The 19590-nt window shown below is 37.8% G+C and overlaps 1 protein-coding gene and 1 pseudogene across 1 annotated transcript; one reads left to right on the forward strand and one right to left on the reverse strand.

Annotated features, from left to right (window-relative positions):
* The window catches only part of LOC149571028 (chaperonin 60 subunit beta 2, chloroplastic-like), a 191848-nt pseudogene extending 190678 nt beyond the window's left edge, over nt 1-1170 (reverse strand).
* Nucleotides 1171-4650: 3480 nt separating this feature from the next.
* Nucleotides 4651-12235, forward strand: LOC149571029 (beta-xylosidase/alpha-L-arabinofuranosidase 1-like). The gene is made up of 7 exons (XM_089812590.1): nt 4651-5595; nt 6332-6619; nt 8034-8203; nt 8306-8403; nt 8496-8843; nt 9340-9753; nt 11306-12235. Exons 1-7 carry the CDS (start codon nt 5152-5154, stop codon nt 11890-11892), a joined length of 2349 nt encoding a protein of 782 aa, XP_089668716.1. The 5' UTR covers nt 4651-5151; the 3' UTR covers nt 11893-12235.
* The last annotated feature ends 7355 nt before the right edge of the window (nt 12236-19590 follow it).

Consider the following 19590-nt stretch of genomic DNA (forward strand, 5'->3'; position numbering starts at 1 on the left):
TCAAGAGTTATGGCCTTTTGAAGTTGGGCTACCCAAACTTTCTAAAATAATTGTCAAAGATGTATTTGGTTGACTCAATATGTATTGTTAGGGTCTGTCGGCTCTATGTATTAAGTTTCAATATCTAGAACCTTTCTGGGTGGCATAAAATTTCCTATTTAAGAAAGGCTCAAACATTGTCTAGGACAACTCTAGGTGGTAGTTTGCAACTTAGTCTTGCAGATTATTGTATTGAAGGCACCCGTGTGGGTTAGTATATTGTACTTGTGAACTCTATAATTTGACATTTTCTATGCAAATAAGAAGTCCATACTTTGTTCTCGCATTTTCTGTTGTTTCTTTGTTTTCGTTATGTGTTTATGGTATTAAGGGGAGAACCCTTCATCAGCTAGCTAGGATGGAACCTCCTTTGGAGGGGACTTCGTGTGAGGCACTACAAGAGGGTAGTCCTTAATCTTATGTTACGTTGAATGACACCTATAGCAAGTGTAGGGTAGGTTGAAATACAACATCTTCTGGGTGAAGGTATGGCTACCCACTCGAATGTCAACAATTTCCTTGAGGTAACGGGAAATATCAGCCTCAACACAAACTCACTTTTGGGGCCGAGTGTTAAAAAATGGTTCGATTCTTTTAAAAAACACCTTGACAGGGGATTACACAATGACATTCATAAACAAACAACAAGGCAAGGGAAGACTAGACAACCCAACCGAAATGAGAATCCTAAGCTTTTTGTCGTTTGAGACAGAAATGTCTAAAGACCAATGCTAAAAAACTAGAAGGGGGACTGGATAGACCACATACAATGGTCAAGGATAACTTCTATATGGGAAGGATTGGAAAATTAGAATTAAAAAACCTTGGTGAAGTTTTGAACACCATCAAGTTAGACACCATGAGGAGTCTAGTCCTTGGTCACCCATTCTTTAAGAATACTTTTAGGAGTTATTCCCACAAAATACCCTATGAGGGTATTTTTTTTTCTAACAAGTCACAAGCACTATCAAAATTCTAAGTATTAAGCACAAAATTAGGGGAGGACATACCTTGTGAAACACTTTTAAGATGAACTTGCAAGGGAATTTGCTTAGGGGAGGTTCCATAAGCATCTGTCACAACAACTCTAGTATCAACATCAATTGCTGGGCTAAATTTGGTCAAAGCCATGTTAAAAAACCCTATGGATCTCATAGTAAATATTTTATGACACACATATACACAAAGATCACTTTAGCAAACAAGTACACAAAGTAAAATCCTAGTAGAGCACATTTCATTTTCTCATTTATTCACTTCATATTTTGTTTCTCTTCAGAAGTTGTCAAACTTGTAAAGAATGAGGTTAATGAATATGATATTGAAGGGTTTCAAGATTGATGTTAGGATTAACCACAGACCCAAAAAACAATTACATGCAAATATAACCAATATTAAAAAATGATAAATCACACAAAAGAGAACACAAGACACAAAGATTTAACATGGTTCACCCAATCCCTGAGCTATGTTCATCAACAACAAGTCCAATATTATTATTATCCAATGATTACAATTTGTAATCCCTTACAACTCAATACCATTGCAAGAAGCTACAATCTCATCATGAATAATGAAATCCCTAACCCTAAGCTATTTTGTACAAGCTTTTGTCACTTACAAAATTAGGGCTAGAATAAGTCATCCAATAGAAAAATAATGCTTGATGCCTTCACAATATTCAATTCATTTTTGGCTTTAGAAGTGTTGCCCTAGAAAATCCCCACGGGGGCATTACCCCTCGACCCCACCCTATACTGTGATAGGGAGCGCACTTGGGGCACTGCCTCTTGACCCCATCTTGGGGATGCAACTCCCAAACCCCCATAATAATAATCTAAGGGGAAAACCACGCCAAATAAAGTGAGAGAAAATAACCTTCGAGTTTGATTAGGCTCCACATCCTAATAATTGAAAGGTTCAGGACAAGATTCAAAGGTTCACTAAGGCAAAGTTTCACATAGAGATTATCATGATACTATGGTTTTGATTCAATAGTTTTGTTTATGACTTTTTTGAAGGTTTTGTTAGCACTATGTGAGTTTATGAAGAGATTGCATTGCTTGATTTCTTTAATATTCAATAATAACCGAGACATACATTGTTCTTATTTATGTTAGGATCAAACAATATATTTTTTATAACTTTGGTCATGAGTTGGATGGTGTTTTTATACATTAATTGTTGTTTGGAATAACTATTACATGTTTGGGGAGTTTGTTTGAAGTTATAGAGTTTCTGTATAGGTTTGAGCTTTAGATTTAAGGTTTTCTTTGATGGGGTTTGCATTAGAAATGTATTACCGTTATTTGATATATTTAGTAGAGAACATGATGTGAAAGCCATTCTAAATCTAATATATACATTCTATAATGGTTGCATCAAGTTTCAAGCCTATTTGAATGTGTATTAACAAACACCTTGATAGACTTGATTTCTCTATTGTTCATCATTTTCTCAAACTAGAAATAAAAGCTCATATAATCTTCAAATTTGATTTTGAGTGTCAACTAAGGCTAACAAGAGCTCTAGAGAGCACGAGTCCCTGCCTTGTGCAATTTAGAAATGAAAAAAATATTTTTGACTATTAAGTTTATCTTGGTCACATATTTCATTTTTACAAAGGTTATATAAGTTAATTGTCAAAATTTCACTACCAATTTATTTAGCTTTGAAGCTTACAAAAATAATAATCTTAATATATGCCATATATTAATCTCAATCTTGTACAAAAATAATTCATTAATTTTCTTTAAAAAAAATATATTTTGTTTATATTAAATATAATAATAAATAAGATTAGGTTAAGATGTTATATGTTTTTACACTCCAATAATTATGAATAATAGAATTCTATAAAAAAAAATTGTTAAATATTTTGAATGAAATAATCAATATAAAAATATTTCTTAAAACTTTGAAATTTATCTTTATTTTTTAAAAGTTATTATATTATAGCAATGGATAAAGAAAATCTCAAATAAAAATTAAAAATAATAATATTAAATTACAATTCAATAACCAACATATTACATTGTTTCGATAGAAATTTCAATAAAAATGTTATTAAAAAATTGAAAGCACCTTAATAAATAATTTGAAAAAACTTGTGAGCCCACATAAATTTTAAGATATGTATGTACAATTATCACTTATAATAAATAAACTTTGTTATATATGCATGTTTCAATTTTAATTCATGAGATTTTAACTAATAACCAGTTCTATTATGTATGCATGCCACCTTTTTGTTTCTAGAAAATTCTTTTACCTACGAATGTGTATCATGTAATTAAAATCTTGTACTTGCACTCAGAGAGCGGCTGACAAACAATTGATAAATATTAATAGTGATAATAAATGCAATGTTGTCTATCTATACTTTTTTTCCTTATTTTTGAAATTAGAAAATAGTTGAATCCCTAGCAAAATTAGAAATGACCAATTAGAAAAGAGAAATTAATACACATAAATTAATTTTAAAATAAAAACTCGTCAAACTTTAGAAATTTAGATTTTTGTATTGCTCAAACTAATAGGTGGGGGGTCTAATGAAAACATTAGTTTCTTGCCTATATAGGAGGGACTAATAAAAAGAAATAATATACGTGTAATTTTGTCGTCTAAATTCATATCCATCATTGAATTTTTTTTTAAATTCACATCAAAGAAACAACCAATATGATGACACATGAGATGATTAGTCATACATACCTTTGTGCACATGTTATTCAAAATATTTTTGAACAATTTTTATATAATTCATTCAGCATCATTATACTCAAATCTAAAATAACAATCCTCCCAAAAAAGCAAATTTAAATTCTCTTTAGACTACTTATTGTAGATATCACTATATGTCATCTTTTATCTTTTAGATATCACTTTAAATGTCGTCTTTCACACTATCATTATTTATAACCTTATTTTAATTCAATTAAAAACAAAATTGAACTTTAAAAGCTCAACTCAAGTGATTTTTATGAAAATGAAGTGTCAAATTCGACGAACTTGAAATGCTCCAAATCAAAGTGAAGTCCTCACCTTTTGGATGTTTTTAATAGAAAATAGAACAAAAATACTATAAAGGTCGATGTATACAATACAACAAGAATACTATAAAAATCAAAAGTTTCCAACCGTAATGTTCACTTTACGTTTGTGTTATGCAATGAGTAGCACTACGAAGTCCCCCTTAACAATCATTTTGTAAAGAGGAAAACACACACATACTTGTTATGCGCTAGGGCAATGAACTTTTCTTTCCCTTTACTTCTGAGAAATCTATTTGTTGTCGTGCACTCTTACTAATTTGTATTTGTACGCACCGAGTTGCAACTAAAGTATTTAATTGAAACGTATGTTACATGGACACGTTAAATCACTACAAGCTCATAGTAGCATTCAACTGAGAAACATATTAGTTGCCTTAATTGCTCGCAATAAAGGGGGTTTCACATTTTCACCTGTTCCAGTTTACACCCCGGGCTTGGATGCTACACGTTTCTTGCCTAGTTATATTATTATTATTATTATTATTATAAAATTATATTTGTGATGTGTTTGGGGAAGGAACAAAAGGGAAAATTGAATGTAGCGCTGAAAATATACGTGCGTAATAGAGTTTCATGCGCTATTTTTAATCCTTGGAAACCCCGTACATACATTTAAATGATAAGAATATCCTTGGAGCGAAGTACACTCAACAATTAATGGGCATACGACATGAGGATGGAGGAGGACAACATTGACAAGGCTTAGCTGTTTTCTTTTTCCCGATGCGAAAATTCCGTCAGAAATGGTCCTCAGGATCTGCTGACTCCAGTAATGAAAAGCTTGGTGAGATGTGGGGGTGGGGAAAGGGAAGGGAAATACGTACATTATAAGCGAATGAAGAATGATGAAGAGGGCAAATGGATGATTAGTTTTGATCTATAAAAGCCTCTTGTTACTTGTTGGAAATGCCATTGCCACAGGTAAGTTGGTGGGTTGATAGCCAACTGAAGTTGCCGTTTGTTGGCATCACCCACTGGAGGGAGATCTATTTATGGTCTCCTCGCCTGAACGGTCCATTCATCAACGAGGCCTCCTGCTTGTTGAACGTATCGAAAAATGAAGAGGACAAAACCATTGTGTTCATTAGATCTCCTTTGCCCCTCTCTAATGGAGTATTTGGTGGCTTTGTTGGTTTTCATTGGCCTGGTTTTGAATGGAGCAGTAGTTGTGGACTCTGCCCCTGCTTTCCCCTGTGATCCTAGTACTGGGCAGAGCTCGTTTCCATTCTGCAGCACGTCTCTGCCCGTTTTGCAGAGAGTGCAGGACCTCATTGGGCGCCTCACATTGAAGGAGAAAGTCGGGCAGCTTGTGAATGCAGCCAGTGCTGTTCCCAGGCTGGGTATTCCTGCTTACAATTGGTGGTCTGAAGCGTTGCATGGAGTGTCAAATGTAGGCCCCGGGACTCGATTCGGGGGCAGCGTTCCAGGGGCTACCAGTTTTCCTCAAGTCATTCTTACTGCGGCTTCCTTCAATACCACTCTCTGGGAAGCCATTGGTCGGGTGTGTAAAGTCAAATCTCTCTCTTCCAATGCTTTCTTTGTTTTTTCAGTTCAACCCCAACATGTCTGCCATATTTGGGTTTTGTTTCTTTAACATTGATTGCGTCAGGCCGACTCCTAAGCATCTTCTCGGCATTGGTTGTGAATTCATAAGTTTGAACAAATCCGCCAAATTTTGAACCAATCAGTGCAGCCTTATTAATACAAACTCTCATCAATACACTATTGAAACAGAGTAATTGCTCTGTTTTTCAGCTGATTCAGTAGCTAATTACTCACCATTGGTCTTCTGCATAGGGGTGCAGAGAACTTGCAGTCAATGGACTATAATTTAATAAATACCTGCATTCATGTGCAATTTTCTTTGGGAGCTGGATCAGTCTATGCTCTGACGAATAGTATGTCAGCGCTTGTATTAAATTTCAGTCCTCAGCCTTCCGTCCTGCCTACCTATGTCAGTTGTGTTCAACTCAGGACAGTACTTTGGATTTACCGGACATTGCTATCTTTCTAGGCCTTGAAATAAATCACCCCTTGAGCAGAATCCTACCAAAAAACCAAAGGGGAATGGTCAAATTGGGTACAATTGGAGAAACGAATGTAGTTACAGTTAATTTGCAGGGCACACCTAGCTGTAACAATGTTTAGATTTTTCTCACTTTTGATAGAGATATTTTGATCAGGATTACGAATTTATCCTAGTTGTTACAGGAGTGGAATTCTGTTTCTTTGCGCAGGTGGTGTCGACGGAAGCGCGGGCAATGTATAATGTGGGGCAGGCGGGGCTAACGTACTGGAGCCCCAATGTAAACATATTCCGGGATCCGAGATGGGGAAGAGGGCAGGAGACTCCCGGAGAGGATCCCGTGGTGGCCAGCAAATACGGTTCCAACTACGTGAGGGGATTGCAGGAAACCGACGGTGCAGATCCCAATAGGCTCAAGGTCGCCGCTTGCTGTAAGCACTATACCGCCTATGACGTCGACAATTGGAACGGCGTTCAACGTTATACGTTCGATGCCCAGGTAAACCTCTATCCACTCCCCCACTATTTCCCTTTTTCTTGAATTGGGGGTTGGAAAACATAATCTTCTGTGCAATTAGAGTGGAGATAGTGGTTAGTTGATGAACATTTGTCAACGAAATATTACTTTGGAATAGAATATATCTGGCAGTTTAAGACATAGTGATGCCATTGGGTGTGTGGAACGGTGTCAGATTTTAGATGATGCGTGTTGAATTAGTTAATGGGGAAGACAATTGAAAGGGTGGCCCATGCCGCATTAGGCACTAGATACTAGGCAGGAGGGAGGCACACGCTTCAATAAACCGTGACCGGCCTCCCAGGCCTGAAGCCTCTGCCCCTTTGCAAACCTGTATACAATACCATCTCGTCTGTACACTTTGTTTCAAGCCTGTGGCGCGGTAGATGTAATGGAGGGGCTTATCCGCTATGCCAGAGTATATTCAATACAAATGGGTCTAGCTATTGCCTTATCATCCTACGTATTTTGAGAGAATCCGGGTAGCATATATTCCGCGCAATTAGTGGAACCCCGTTGTTGGAAACTTTCCTTTTGAGTCTGTAACAGTGAAAAAGTTTGGCTTTATTAGCACAAAAGGGGACACAGGGACGTGGCCTCACAAGGAATTCCGTTATTTTGCGGAGGAATGTAGAAGGCGGAATGCACTTTCTACGTTATTTTCTTAAATGTTGAAAATTTCTTTGCCAGGATCCCCTTGAGTAATCATATTCTAGTCCTAGTCATCAGTGTGGGTTTGATGCCATGGCTAATGGTGTCTTGGTCATGTGTTTAATTCTGTGAAAATCCATCTAATTTGAGAAAAAGACGTATGATAATAATGTGTTGGATTCAGCTTTAGTTTTGTACACCCTGTGGCCCATTTGCTCTCCGACCTTTTGATACTTTAATCAGGGTTTGTTGACACATAGTGGGCTGGCTATTGGGATTATCTATGCGATTGCATTCCTGTCAACTGTCGAGCAATAGAGAAAGCATTGAATTAGCATATTCAAAACAAGCCTTAAAATGGTCTATACTCGTGTGAAATTGATTCGTTTACCCCATTGGCATACGCCATTCTGCAGACTCTGCCAATTGCTCGGCACACGGGGACGGTAACCAAACTGCATCATCTCAACTACATGCAAACCTGCACAATTCGTTTGATACAGTTTGCATGCCAATTGGTTTGAGGCTCATTTGTCTAAAGTTCCCGTTAAAAGAAATGAAATATCTTAATGACATAAACTAGACTGAGCAGTTTATAGAACCAAGGATCACACTCTTCAACTCTCTGCATATTCCTTTCTAAGATCGCCTGAAATGAAATGATACTTCTGCTGGAAGGGAACTCTGGCGGGTATGGGATTTTTTTTATTGAGCAATATCAAAAGCATGGTTTTCCTTTTCGCAGGTTTCAAAGCAAGATTTGGAGGACACATTCAATCCGCCATTCAAGAGCTGCGTGTCGGACGGCAAAGTAGCGAGTGTGATGTGCTCTTACAACAAAGTAAACGGCGTCCCAACCTGCGCGGACAAAAATCTCCTCTCTGGTACTGTGAGGGGTAACTGGAACTTGAACGGGTAAGACATATGTTTGACAAAATGTTTGAACATCTCGGATTTCTGTTAAACATTCTTTACCATGTTCATATCAATATATGTACGAGTCATTCTTCTATACAGGTACATAGTCTCCGACTGCGATTCCGTTGATGTATTATACAAACAGCAGCACTATACAGCCAACCCAGAAGATGCAGTTGCTGACACCATTAAAGCAGGTAACCAATCCTCTCAATTGAAATTCTCATGCCCGATTGTTAAAATTGGGATTGAATGAAAAATGTAATAATGTACATTGCACTGAGCGCAGGTTTGGATCTGGACTGTGGATCCTTCCTTGGGGACCACACAGAAGCAGCTGTGAAGGCAGGCAAAGTAGACGAGTCCCTAGTTGATAATGCTCTGGTCAACACCTTCACGACATTGATGAGACTTGGTTGGTTTGATGGGGATCCCGCCAAGCAGCCATATGGAAATCTGGGACCGAAAGATGTTTGTACTGCAGAGCATCAAGAACTCGCTGTGGATGCCGCCAGGCAGGGGATAGTGCTTCTCAAGAATAAGGGTGCATTACCACTGGCCACAAACAATATTAAGTCCTTGGCTGTCATTGGGCCCAATGCAAATGGAACCAGAGTTATGATTGGCAACTATGAAGGTACCCACTAATGCTCATTAATCAGGGAAATTAAACTGCAAAAGACGTCCCCAAAACTAGCCATATAAAGCTCTTTTTATGTCACAATATGAGTAGAAAGGAATCACATATACTATTAAGCAGACAAGACTAGAAGACCATCTAGGCAAAAATCACCCATCTCCAACTGTGTGATAATGGAATTGCCTCTTTAGATCATTGATATGGTGCAATTTTCCCTACGTAGTATCTTGCCAGTGTACCGGAGCCATTTGTTGTCAGATTCCATGCAATCGAGTGTACCAAATAGTGATGGTCCCGGTTCATTGCCTTTCAATTATCCTTTATCTTGATGTCACATGCAGTAAATGTGGCAAATCTCAAACTATTTATTCAGTTTTATTGGTTAGAAACGCATCAATTTAGAGTTTTTTCTTTTTCTTTAGGGACAATTGGTTAGTGCTTGTTGTTCCCTTCATAAATCCTTAATAGGGTTTTTCTTGGTCATTCTGAACAGGTATTCCGTGCAGGTATACATCACCCCTTGACGGCCTCTCCAAATACGCTCAAACTCATTTTGCACCAGGTTGCTCAAACGTGGCATGTACCGGGAATGATTTGTTGGCGGGAGCAGTCAATACAGCAAGCGGGGCAGATGCAACAGTGTTAGTAGTAGGCGGTGACTTGTCAGTAGAGGCAGAGGGGCTGGATAGAACAAGTTTGCTCTTACCTGGCCAGCAACAGCAGCTGGTATCCCAGGTTGCAAGTGCATCAAAGGGACCAGTAATTCTTGTGATCATGTCAGGCGGTCCTTTCGATATAACATTTGCAAAGGATGATGATAAAATTGCAGGCATTATCTGGGTGGGTTATCCAGGACAAGCAGGAGGGGCAGCCATTGCAGATATAATTTTTGGACAATATAACCCAGGTAATAATACATGTGTGTCAGGACTCATTTACCTATTTTCATAAACTAATGTCATAAAATCAGAATTCCTGTTAATATTGAGAAAGCTGAACTCCCTTCTCTATTTTGGTAGGGTTTCCTTAGAGTAGCAAACTTATAGGCAAGGGCTATCTCGTCCCCACTCCCTAGAATGGTTCTGTTCACATGTGATTTCTTTTTGGTTACTAGTGAAGTAATATTTGGTTTGAGATAATTACCCTTTAAGGCAGCCCTTTTAGGGTCGAAAGTCTAATTTGACAAACTAGGCTAGGCTTTGTCTCTCGCAGAATCTTCAGGGCAAGGACTCCCAAATATCTCATTTAACTGTTTTGCCAAAAGCCAAAATCAGCATGCACAAACGAAGAGGTTTCAGGGCATTCAAATATGTCATTTAAGTTTTTTCACCAAAAGCCAAAATCAGCATGAACAAATGGTTTCAGAAGTTCCAAATTGAATCAAAACCTATACTGAAACTGATTATAGGACTAGGGGAACCTATACTGAAACTGATTATAGGACCAGGGGAAGTGATCCAGTAGTTGCCTGGTTTAACTTTGCACACTAAGATCTCCTAGATTGTAAGTTGGATTCTACCAATTTTTTTCGATGTACCTTTGTAGGCGACTCAAGAGCTTAAAGCTAAGTTTTCGGCATTTGAGCATTTACGGATCTCTCTGTAGAGGCTGTGGAGTGCAAAGCGGTCAGACTCTGTCATTTTAGAACACTAGCCGATACCTTTTATCTTCATTCCATAGTAACACGGGGACGTGTCCCCCCTCTTTTTACCTCATGTCCCCGAGACTTGGATGCACCGAGGACTTGGGGATCCGTTCCCCGTCCCCAGTGGCACCACAAATTTCCACCACCTCTGCAAAGGATGCGGGATGTCTGTGTTGACTATTTGCTGATTTGACTATTTATGTTAAATGTTCGATGTTCCAATTCAATGCAATGTTCAAGTATTTACTCTTTTACATCTTTATATCTTATATCGCAATACATCATTTCATAACTAGCATTTTACTTACCATATGTATAGTATACACAACCCCTTCCCAGCCCCCTACCATTGTTCCCCGCTGTCCCCCAACCGTCCCCAAATTAAGGCCCCTCTGTTCCCCCATTCCAGAAACTTGTCCCCCTGTTCCGTTGTCCCCCCGTCCCCCAGGACGGTGTAACTATGGTTCATTCCCAATTGGCAATAGTCACCCATCAAAAACACCAAAAAAACACCAATACTTATGGTAAAATGTCCCTGTAATTGTTATGAAATGTCTCAATAGTGGTGCACAAATGGGTCAATCACTAACTATAAAAGCTAAAAAATTATTGACTATTAGTGTGTGTGTGATCGACTATAGAGGTTATCCATGACATCTCTACTCTATCATGGTTATTGAAACCCCTAATGACTACTGGATCTCTTCCCCTAGTTTTACTCAGTGCCTGCAAGTTCATATGAATGTTTAAGCTTAATGATGTAAAATTTATTCATAGGTGGCAACTGACTTATGCCCTTGTTTGTTCTATTTAGGTGGGAGATTGCCTGTAACTTGGTACCCGCAAGAGTATGTTAAAGTTTCCATGACTGACATGAACATGAGGCCCGATGCAGCCAAAGGATATCCTGGTCGAACTTACAGATTCTACGAGGGTAAAACTGTTTATATGTTTGGGGATGGTCTGAGTTACACAAACTTTAAACACAGTCTAGTTCGGGCACCTAAGCTGGTTACTCTTCCCATGGGTGGTAAACATGCATGTTTCCATGGAAACACCAATTCTTCTTGTAAAGCTGTCAGAGTAACACACACTAAGTGTCAGGACTTGCTCATGGAGGTCCATGTTGATGTAGAGAATGTTGGCCCTAGAGATGGGAGCCACGTACTATTCTTATTTTCTTCACCACCATACAAATATCATGCTCCTAAGAAGCAGTTGGTTGGGTTCAGAAAGATTCACGTCCCAATAGGAAGCAAGAGAAGAGTCCATTTCAATGTTGATGTATGCAAGGAGCTCAGCGTTGTTGATAAAAATGGCACTAGAAAGCTGCCAGTGGGTTCTCACCTTCTTCACATAGGTGATCTGCAACATTCTGTTAATTTTGAATTAGAAAGCTAAGCTAATTCTTCTCAATTAGATTGCTCTGTTTCCGCAAGGAACTCAGAAGTTTCCATGATTATAATTGTATTCCTTACAATGATGTTGTTTCTCATAGCTACAGAACTCTAGTCTTCTCATTATGTATTCTTGTGAGGAGGTGTTGGATTCAATCAAAAGATTGGCCTTCTCACCCTTTAAGTAAATTGATTGTTTACTTAGCTTTTTCCCTTACAACAATCTGCAAGAGGGCAGATCAATATTTGAAAGTTGTTCTTTGTTGTTCAACTCTAGAACATATTGTATTGATTGCCATTTTATGGCTTGATCTTTTTATCACTGAATAAAAAATTAATTTCTCCTTGAGCTCTGCTGGTCTGTACCCGTGTCTCCTCTATTTTAAATTATGACTACTGATTTTGTTTTTCAAATAATGTTTTGTATTTTAAAACAATTCCTACTGAAAAGTTTAATTCTCTACTACCACCTAATTTTCAGAGTCAAGATGTTAAAAAGGTGCATAGAGATGGAACCATCTTATGACACAGAGCATACGCCTGTAGAAGATTAGCATACTTAACATCTAAAGGGATTTAGCCCAAATTTCATATGCAAGCCTTAATTACATTAATTAAAAAGAAGGATAAATTTTTTTAAAATAAATAAAAATTTGTTCCCATCATCATTGGTAATTAGGGGTGTGTACGTTACAAACGGTAGTCAAAATAAATGTTCATTTTAATATTCAATAGAGAAAACAATTTGTCAATGGCGAGTAGGGCATATGCATATTAAGAAAACGAGACAATGATTTAGAGCTAACTTTAATGTGAACAAGAAATTGAGAATAAATTTTTATATGAATAAAAAATACGAGTATCTTAAAATCAAATTTATTTTAATAATTTACAACTACTGTGAACTTGTGTAGATATTCTTGTCTATTCTGGGATGTTTTCCGGAGGAAATGATAAAATGTGAATGTGATTAAGCGGAATTAAATTTATCATAAAGTGATCTTTTGGTAGAGTTAGAAATTTCGACCATAGTTTCATCACGGTTATCAACAATACTCTTTGTGCGAACAATGATAGGCACAATTGGGCAGCCACAATAATAACACTCCACAAGAGTGTTCTGAAAACAATTTCACACTGTTACCAAGCACCGCTATGCATAAAGTTTGTTGGAAGAGGTTATAGTTTTGAAGTAAAAATGTCTTACAAAAAAGAACAAGCGCGCAATGTATTAACCTTGAAGTATATCCAAGTCCGAAAATTCCCTTGCATTCTGTTGCCCGACCATAGAATTTGTTCCAATTCTACGAGCCATGGTTCGTATTTAAAACTTGCCTGGTTTTAAGCCTTAAATTGATCATTTTATCTGTGAAATCTGCAAATCTTTAAGTCTCCATGTCCCCGGCTCGTTAGCAGTTCCACACAGCACTTGAGATCATTGAAATCCAGCTTCTGAGCCTCAAGATGTAAAAGGTTAATGATTGCCGGCAAAAACGCGTATTTCTTAACCTTTAACTTCTTAAAAGGTTAATGTTAACCACCAAAAATACGTTTTTCTTAACCTCTCCTATAGGTTAATGATAGCATTCGAAAACACGCTTTTCCTAACCTAACCTCTCAAAAGGTTAATGAGAGCTACCAAAAACACGTATTCATTAACATCTTTGACATTGTTATTAACCTCTTTGTAGTTGAATACTCCGAAAGATGTTGAATACTCCAGCAGTCTTCTATGCCTACGCTGGGTAAAAATCCATGTGCCAATAAACAGTAGCACCAAAAGGAGCGATAGCAAGAGAAGCAGAGAAGCATTGTGCTTCTCGGGTTATACTTGATAGGTGTTTATCAAACAAAGGGGAATTGTGTGCCAAGAGTTTACAATGTAACGTAGTTGTTGTGGATTGTAAAGTGCCAAAGTTTCTTAGAATTCACTTGAAACAATCTCGAAGAATCCATGCCTTCCCTTATGAAGAGGCCATGGAATCTGCCTCTTTTATTTTGCCTGGTCGGATTCCTGCACACACTGCCAATGTTACAACTGTGAATGATCCATTGATTGGTAAGGTTGTAAACGAATCTCCCATGAGTGGGAAAACATCCAACAACTCAACCCCCAATACAGAAACTCCACAAAGTTTGCAAACTCATGCTCTGCTTCATTAGCTTAGACCAACTATGCCTCATCTTCAGCTTAAATCTAATGAGTTTTTGGGAAGCTCCAAACCAGCCCAGGTCTTTCTGTACATCTGAAAGAGAGAGTGACTGTATTAGATGAAGCAGTAGATAGTAATGGTGTGCGGGAGAAGATTGTCGACATTCAAGACATGAACGGGGAAGTTCCTTCTGGTACTCAGGATTCCATGATCTCCAACCTACAAAAAGAGTTTGAGAAGGTTGCAGCAGAATTTGGCTAAAATATGGGCAGTCTTAGTCTCCCTGATACTGCCTAAATGACGCCTATAACTTTTGGTTCTAAAAAAAAATAGTGAATTTGAATTGTTTTGGCCTTTACGTTGAGAATAGTGGAATGAAAGGAGTGTACAAATTTTCTGAGAGAATGATCTAGCCTTCAGTCAAACAAACATAGGCAAGACATGCGAACTGAATAAGCATAAACAAAGGACCGATTGTTTTACCAAATGCTCGACCTTCCCCAATTAGCGGCATTCACTTGACAAGGGGTGACGTCGCATGCGAGTTGTTTGACACAATGCATTACCTTCAGTTTGTAATATGGAGGAGGAGGTAAATGTGGCGGTGATTGGCTTTCCCGTGGAATCTCATCATCATTACCTTCTCAAGAGTCTTGTTGAAGAAGCCACGGGAATGTAGAGCTAGGGAGCCGTGCAGCATATCACCTTTTAAAGTTGGAGCCACAAAATGTTGCATCATATGTGAATACTGGCAAATATGTACCTTGCCCACTGGACCAATATGATGGTATTGTTATGTGAAAGCTTCAAAGAGGAGGTTCAGTGAATGTAGACATCACATTTTACAAATCTCATGACCCAAATGTTCCAACACAATGCGGTATACTTATGGGATACAAGTAAGAGCATTACCTCTAAGCTATTGACTGTGGATAGCGATGTTGGTCCAATAACCAGTGTTAATTAAACACCCGATGGGAAAAATATTGCCACTGGATTGACTAGTTATGCTGTACGAATTTGGGACTCAACATATCATCAACAGTTGAGATCATTAAAAAGTCATCACGGCTGTGTAGGCTTGCTTTCCTGAAATGACACTGTTCTTGCAACCGATAGTGAGGACATTAAAATAATAATTCATGATATCCGTATGGATAATTTCAATGTAAAGACATACAGAGGCCATGAGCAGAAATTTGGGTGGATTAAAGTGGTCCTTATCTGGCAGGCAACTTGCGAGTGGAGGCAACGATAACTTGCTTCATATCTAGGACACAAAAAAGAAAAAAAAGTGTCGTCCTCTAATGGTAGAAATCGGTATCTTCACAGAATGGAGGGACATAATGATGCAGTTACAGCCTCGGCGTGATGCACTTTCCACCACAATCTTTTGGCATCTGGTGCAAGTCTTGCAAACCGATCAATTAAGTTGTGGAATAGTCTCAGTGGAGCGTGCCGAAGACAATTGACACCAACTCTTTAGTTTGTGCATATGGGTATCGCGACAATCAATTGGCTTTATGGAAATAATCATCCATGACAAAGATTGTAGAGCTCACTAGCCATACTTCAAGGGTGCCGCATCTTGCATAGAGTCCAGATTGGTTCTACTGTTGCATCAGCTGGAGTAGATGAAACACCAAGGCTTTGGAAAGTCTTTGGAACTCTCAATACCTCAAAGAATACCAAAACTAAAGAGCCAGAAAGAAAACCACCTATTCTCCAGCCAAGAACAACTTTGGATCTTCTACGAGGACTCAGAGCACAGAAGTGAAAGAAACAATTACCTTCTTCAAATCAAATGTTCTTGCGAAGCGACAATTTATCTTCTTCATTCAAGATTGTAGCATCACTATTTAGACTACTGTCAGTGCATGAGCAATTGATGTTGCGAAAGATTATTTCTTTGTCCATATTCAATATATCCAACTTGGTGATGATCATGAAGGAGTCTTATCAAGTAACACAACAAGTCAATGATTCAACCATCTGAAGACATGTTCCAAGCTATACTTTTCAATTAGTGGTCATTGTTATTTGAGGTTAATTTTGTTAAGGTTAATTAACCTCACCCAAATCACGTATTTGGGAGGTAGTTATTAACCTCAGAGAGGTAGTTATTAACCTCTATGTCTATATAAGGACACCTTTTGGCTTTGTAAAGGGACTTTTTGGTTGGAAAAATAAGGGAACACTATGCTGAAATTTTGATCTAGGGATAAATTTTGGAAAGTATGTACACTTTTTATCTCTGAATTGAAAAATCTCTATTGTTTTTCTTGGTGCAAGGAAATGAAATGAGATCTACTTTGGGTTTCTTATTTTAAAATCCAAATTGTTATACGTTGTAGTGGACATTCTCATGGTGCTATGCGAATGTTTACAGATGATAATGAATGTGCTTAATAACATTGGTTGCTTTCAAGCGTAGTTCTTGGACAGCACCGTTATCGATCTTGCTAACCACAGAGGGTTGTGAGGGCGTGTGGTGCATTCGTCTTCCATGACTTTCTCCTGGAATTTTAAAGTTTGAATTCTTTATTTGAAAATCTGTTAAAAATTATATCATACGAGGGAGCTGCCCCTCAAAACGCAGAGGAAGGCCGGATATCAAGGGCCTATCCAACTGTTGTGAACGATTTGCCGCATACACTCCATTGGCAAAATTCTTCTGTGACAAATTTGTTTACCAACAGATTTTTGGCGACTCCGCTGGGGAGACTGAACAAGGAAGATTGACAGTCGCCTGTAATGAAGCACAATGGTGCTTTCGTGTGAGAACATTTTTCGTGTTCTCCAACCGAACCTCGAATTCCAAGACACCCAGGAGGATATCATCTCAACTTGAACATTCTAGCCTGGAGGTGTAGATGAAGTGCGCAACAATACCATCTGGTGAATCAAGTTCTTGAAGAAGAAGAAGAATTTGGGGAAATCTTGCGAAGAGCTCCTATTGGTCACAACGTTGTAATCGTTGAAAGGATAGTGGTCATTCCAAGAAGGAACGGGCAAAATCTTGGTCACATCCAAGGTCAAGTGAATAACAATCAGTAACTTAGCTGATGAAGGTACCTTCCCGTGAAAGAAGGTTGGTGACTCTATTTAGAAGATTGAATATTGGTGACTCTACCTGAGGTTCGAATTTAAAGCATGGTTTGGTACAAAGGGAAAGTGGAAAGTGATAGTGACAGTGACTCTGATGAGGAATATTTTTCCTATCCAAAGAAACCAATTCCTAATGAGCCTTTACAGGCAGATTTCTTGAAGAATTTTTATGGTGGCAAAAGGCTAGATCCAAGAATGGTTCATCCTTACTTGCTACAAATTTTTCAAAAGATCGAAAAAGATGATAGAAAAGAATATGGGTTTCTTTCTCATTATCAAGAATCCTTCTTGGAAAAAGATTCAGCATACAAAGATAAAGAAGGACTTGCTGAAAAATGTGCTTCATCTAAATCAGCAATGAAAAATAATGGGAATGTCTCTTATTCACCTGTCTCCCAACAAAATCAGATTTTCCTTGATCCTAAGCAGGCTAGCTTCTTGAAGAGTTTCTATGGTGGGCGAAAACTAGATCCAGAAAACATCCATCCATCTTTGTTCCAAACTTTGCAAAAGATAGAAGAAGAAGATGGTAAAGATTATCAGTTTTTCTCTCACAAGCCCAAATCATCCTTAGAAACAAGTTCTACATGTAATTATAAGGAAGAGTTTGACCAGAAAAGTGATTCATGTCAATCAAGGATGGATAGTGGTGGTAAAAAAGGTGCTCCAAATTATGTACCTATTGCTCATCAAAATCATGCTCCTATTGATCCTAATCAAGTTGAATTTTTAAAAAGATTCTATGGAAATGCACGCCTGGATCCTAACAACGTACATCCTTCTTTACTTCAAACACTGCGAGAACTTGAGAAAGAAGACTCATCCAAGAATTATTTCCTTGGTAACAAAATGTCTCTTGATCCAAATGTTAGAAATGAGTCATCTAAATCTTCATGTGTGAAAGAAGATGAGGATTCTATGTCTAATCAAGGAAATGGTCAAGAAATGATGTCTATGGGAGAAGGGTCTAGTTATGTAAAACAGGAGAACATATTCAATCATCTCAATCCTAATGAGAAGGGAAAAGAAATATCAAATATTTCTCCAGAAACTATACAAGATATGATAAAAGATGGGAGAAATGCGGATCAAGATGAATTTCATACTACTTTTATTCCTACTTGGTGCCTAAATGCTTCAGATGATGACTTTCTCTGTGGAGAAGACCTTCCTATTAATTCACCCCTAATCATTAATGATGAGGACTCTATTGATGAAGTCAACTCTTTAGAATATTTTTCACAATCTTCTATCACCACTGGTGAAGAAATAACCTCAAGTGAAATCTTGCAGACATCTTCATTAACTCCTGAAATTGAAGTCTTTACTTTTGCGGATGTTGAGGAGTTTTCAGAAAGTGGAATGATCATCGCAAGAGTAGAGGATCATTTTCAAGAGAAAGGTGATGAGCTATCAAAAGATCCCCTTCCAAGTTACATGCAAGTGGAATATGAAGTTTTCCCATTTTGTGAAGATGGTCATCAAGAAAAATTAATGCACCAAGCTTGTGTAAACATTGATGAATGTTTAATGACAAGTACAATAGATATGGAAATGAAAGATAAGTTTCAAGTAATGGAAGATGACACATCAAGTTCTCATTCTTTCTCATGCATGAAGCTTGAATTTGAAGCATTCAAGTTCACAAGTGGAGACTACATTGAAGGAAACGTTGTGATGGTATCTCGCACCAGGGAAGTACTTGGCCTTGAAGAAATGTGTTGTGATCTAATGATTGAAAAATGTGGAGAGGAAGGCATAGATGATGATGCTCTTTTAAAATATTTTCCCTTACATCAATATCAATTGATGATCAATTATCCTGATCAGATGGGGTCATTAGAGGATGTGTGCACCAGAATGAAAAGGATGATTGTTTCTTCTTTGAGTGATTTGATGGAAGAAGAGGAAGAAATAAATCATGGGAAGATTCAATGTGAAAAGGATGTGCATTCATATTGGAATAATTTCATAAAGAATACAAACAAAATCATTCCCATGGAAAAGAAAGAGTGTCTGGTGTCAGAAATGAATTCAAGACTTCATGATGACCAACTACTAGAAACTCAAGTAGAGGGTTTTCAAAGTACAAGAGAAGATCATAAATGTGTTGAGAAATTTGAAAGCCTTATACTTCAACTCTTTCAAAATGAATTCCTCAATGACAGGCAACAGGAAGTGGAGATGATTTTGAAGTCTGAGATTTTTGATGAGACATGGTTATTTGGATACATTCTTTTATCAAGTGATGTGAAGCATGCTAAGAGTCTCAAAATTGGGATTCAAAAAGAGAACTTATACTTGAGTTCACAAGAACCTGAAAGTGGCAACATGCTAGCACACTATGGTATTTATTTTCCCCAGCCAGTGAATGGATTTGCATGATTATACCTTGAGTCATGGGAGGTAGGGAATCCTGCCTTGTATATAGTCTAGATAGG

This window comes from Cupressus sempervirens, chromosome 2, assembly GCF_028749045.1.
Source record: "Cupressus sempervirens isolate cs-2001-9-10 chromosome 2, ASM2874904v1, whole genome shotgun sequence".
Taxonomy (NCBI): Eukaryota; Viridiplantae; Streptophyta; class Pinopsida; order Cupressales; family Cupressaceae; genus Cupressus; species Cupressus sempervirens.

Excerpts from the sequence above, each read along its gene's own strand:
- LOC149571029 (XM_089812590.1), top strand. The coding sequence starts at position 5,152 with ATGAAGAGGACAAAACCATTGTGTTCATTAGATCTCCTTTGCCCCTCT. Across the intron at positions 5,596-6,331 it reads TCTGGGAAGCCATTGGTCGG|GTGGTGTCGACGGAAGCGCG; the intron begins GTGTGTAAAGTC and ends TTCTTTGCGCAG. Across the intron at positions 8,844-9,339 it reads TATGATTGGCAACTATGAAG|GTATTCCGTGCAGGTATACA; the intron begins GTACCCACTAAT and ends CATTCTGAACAG.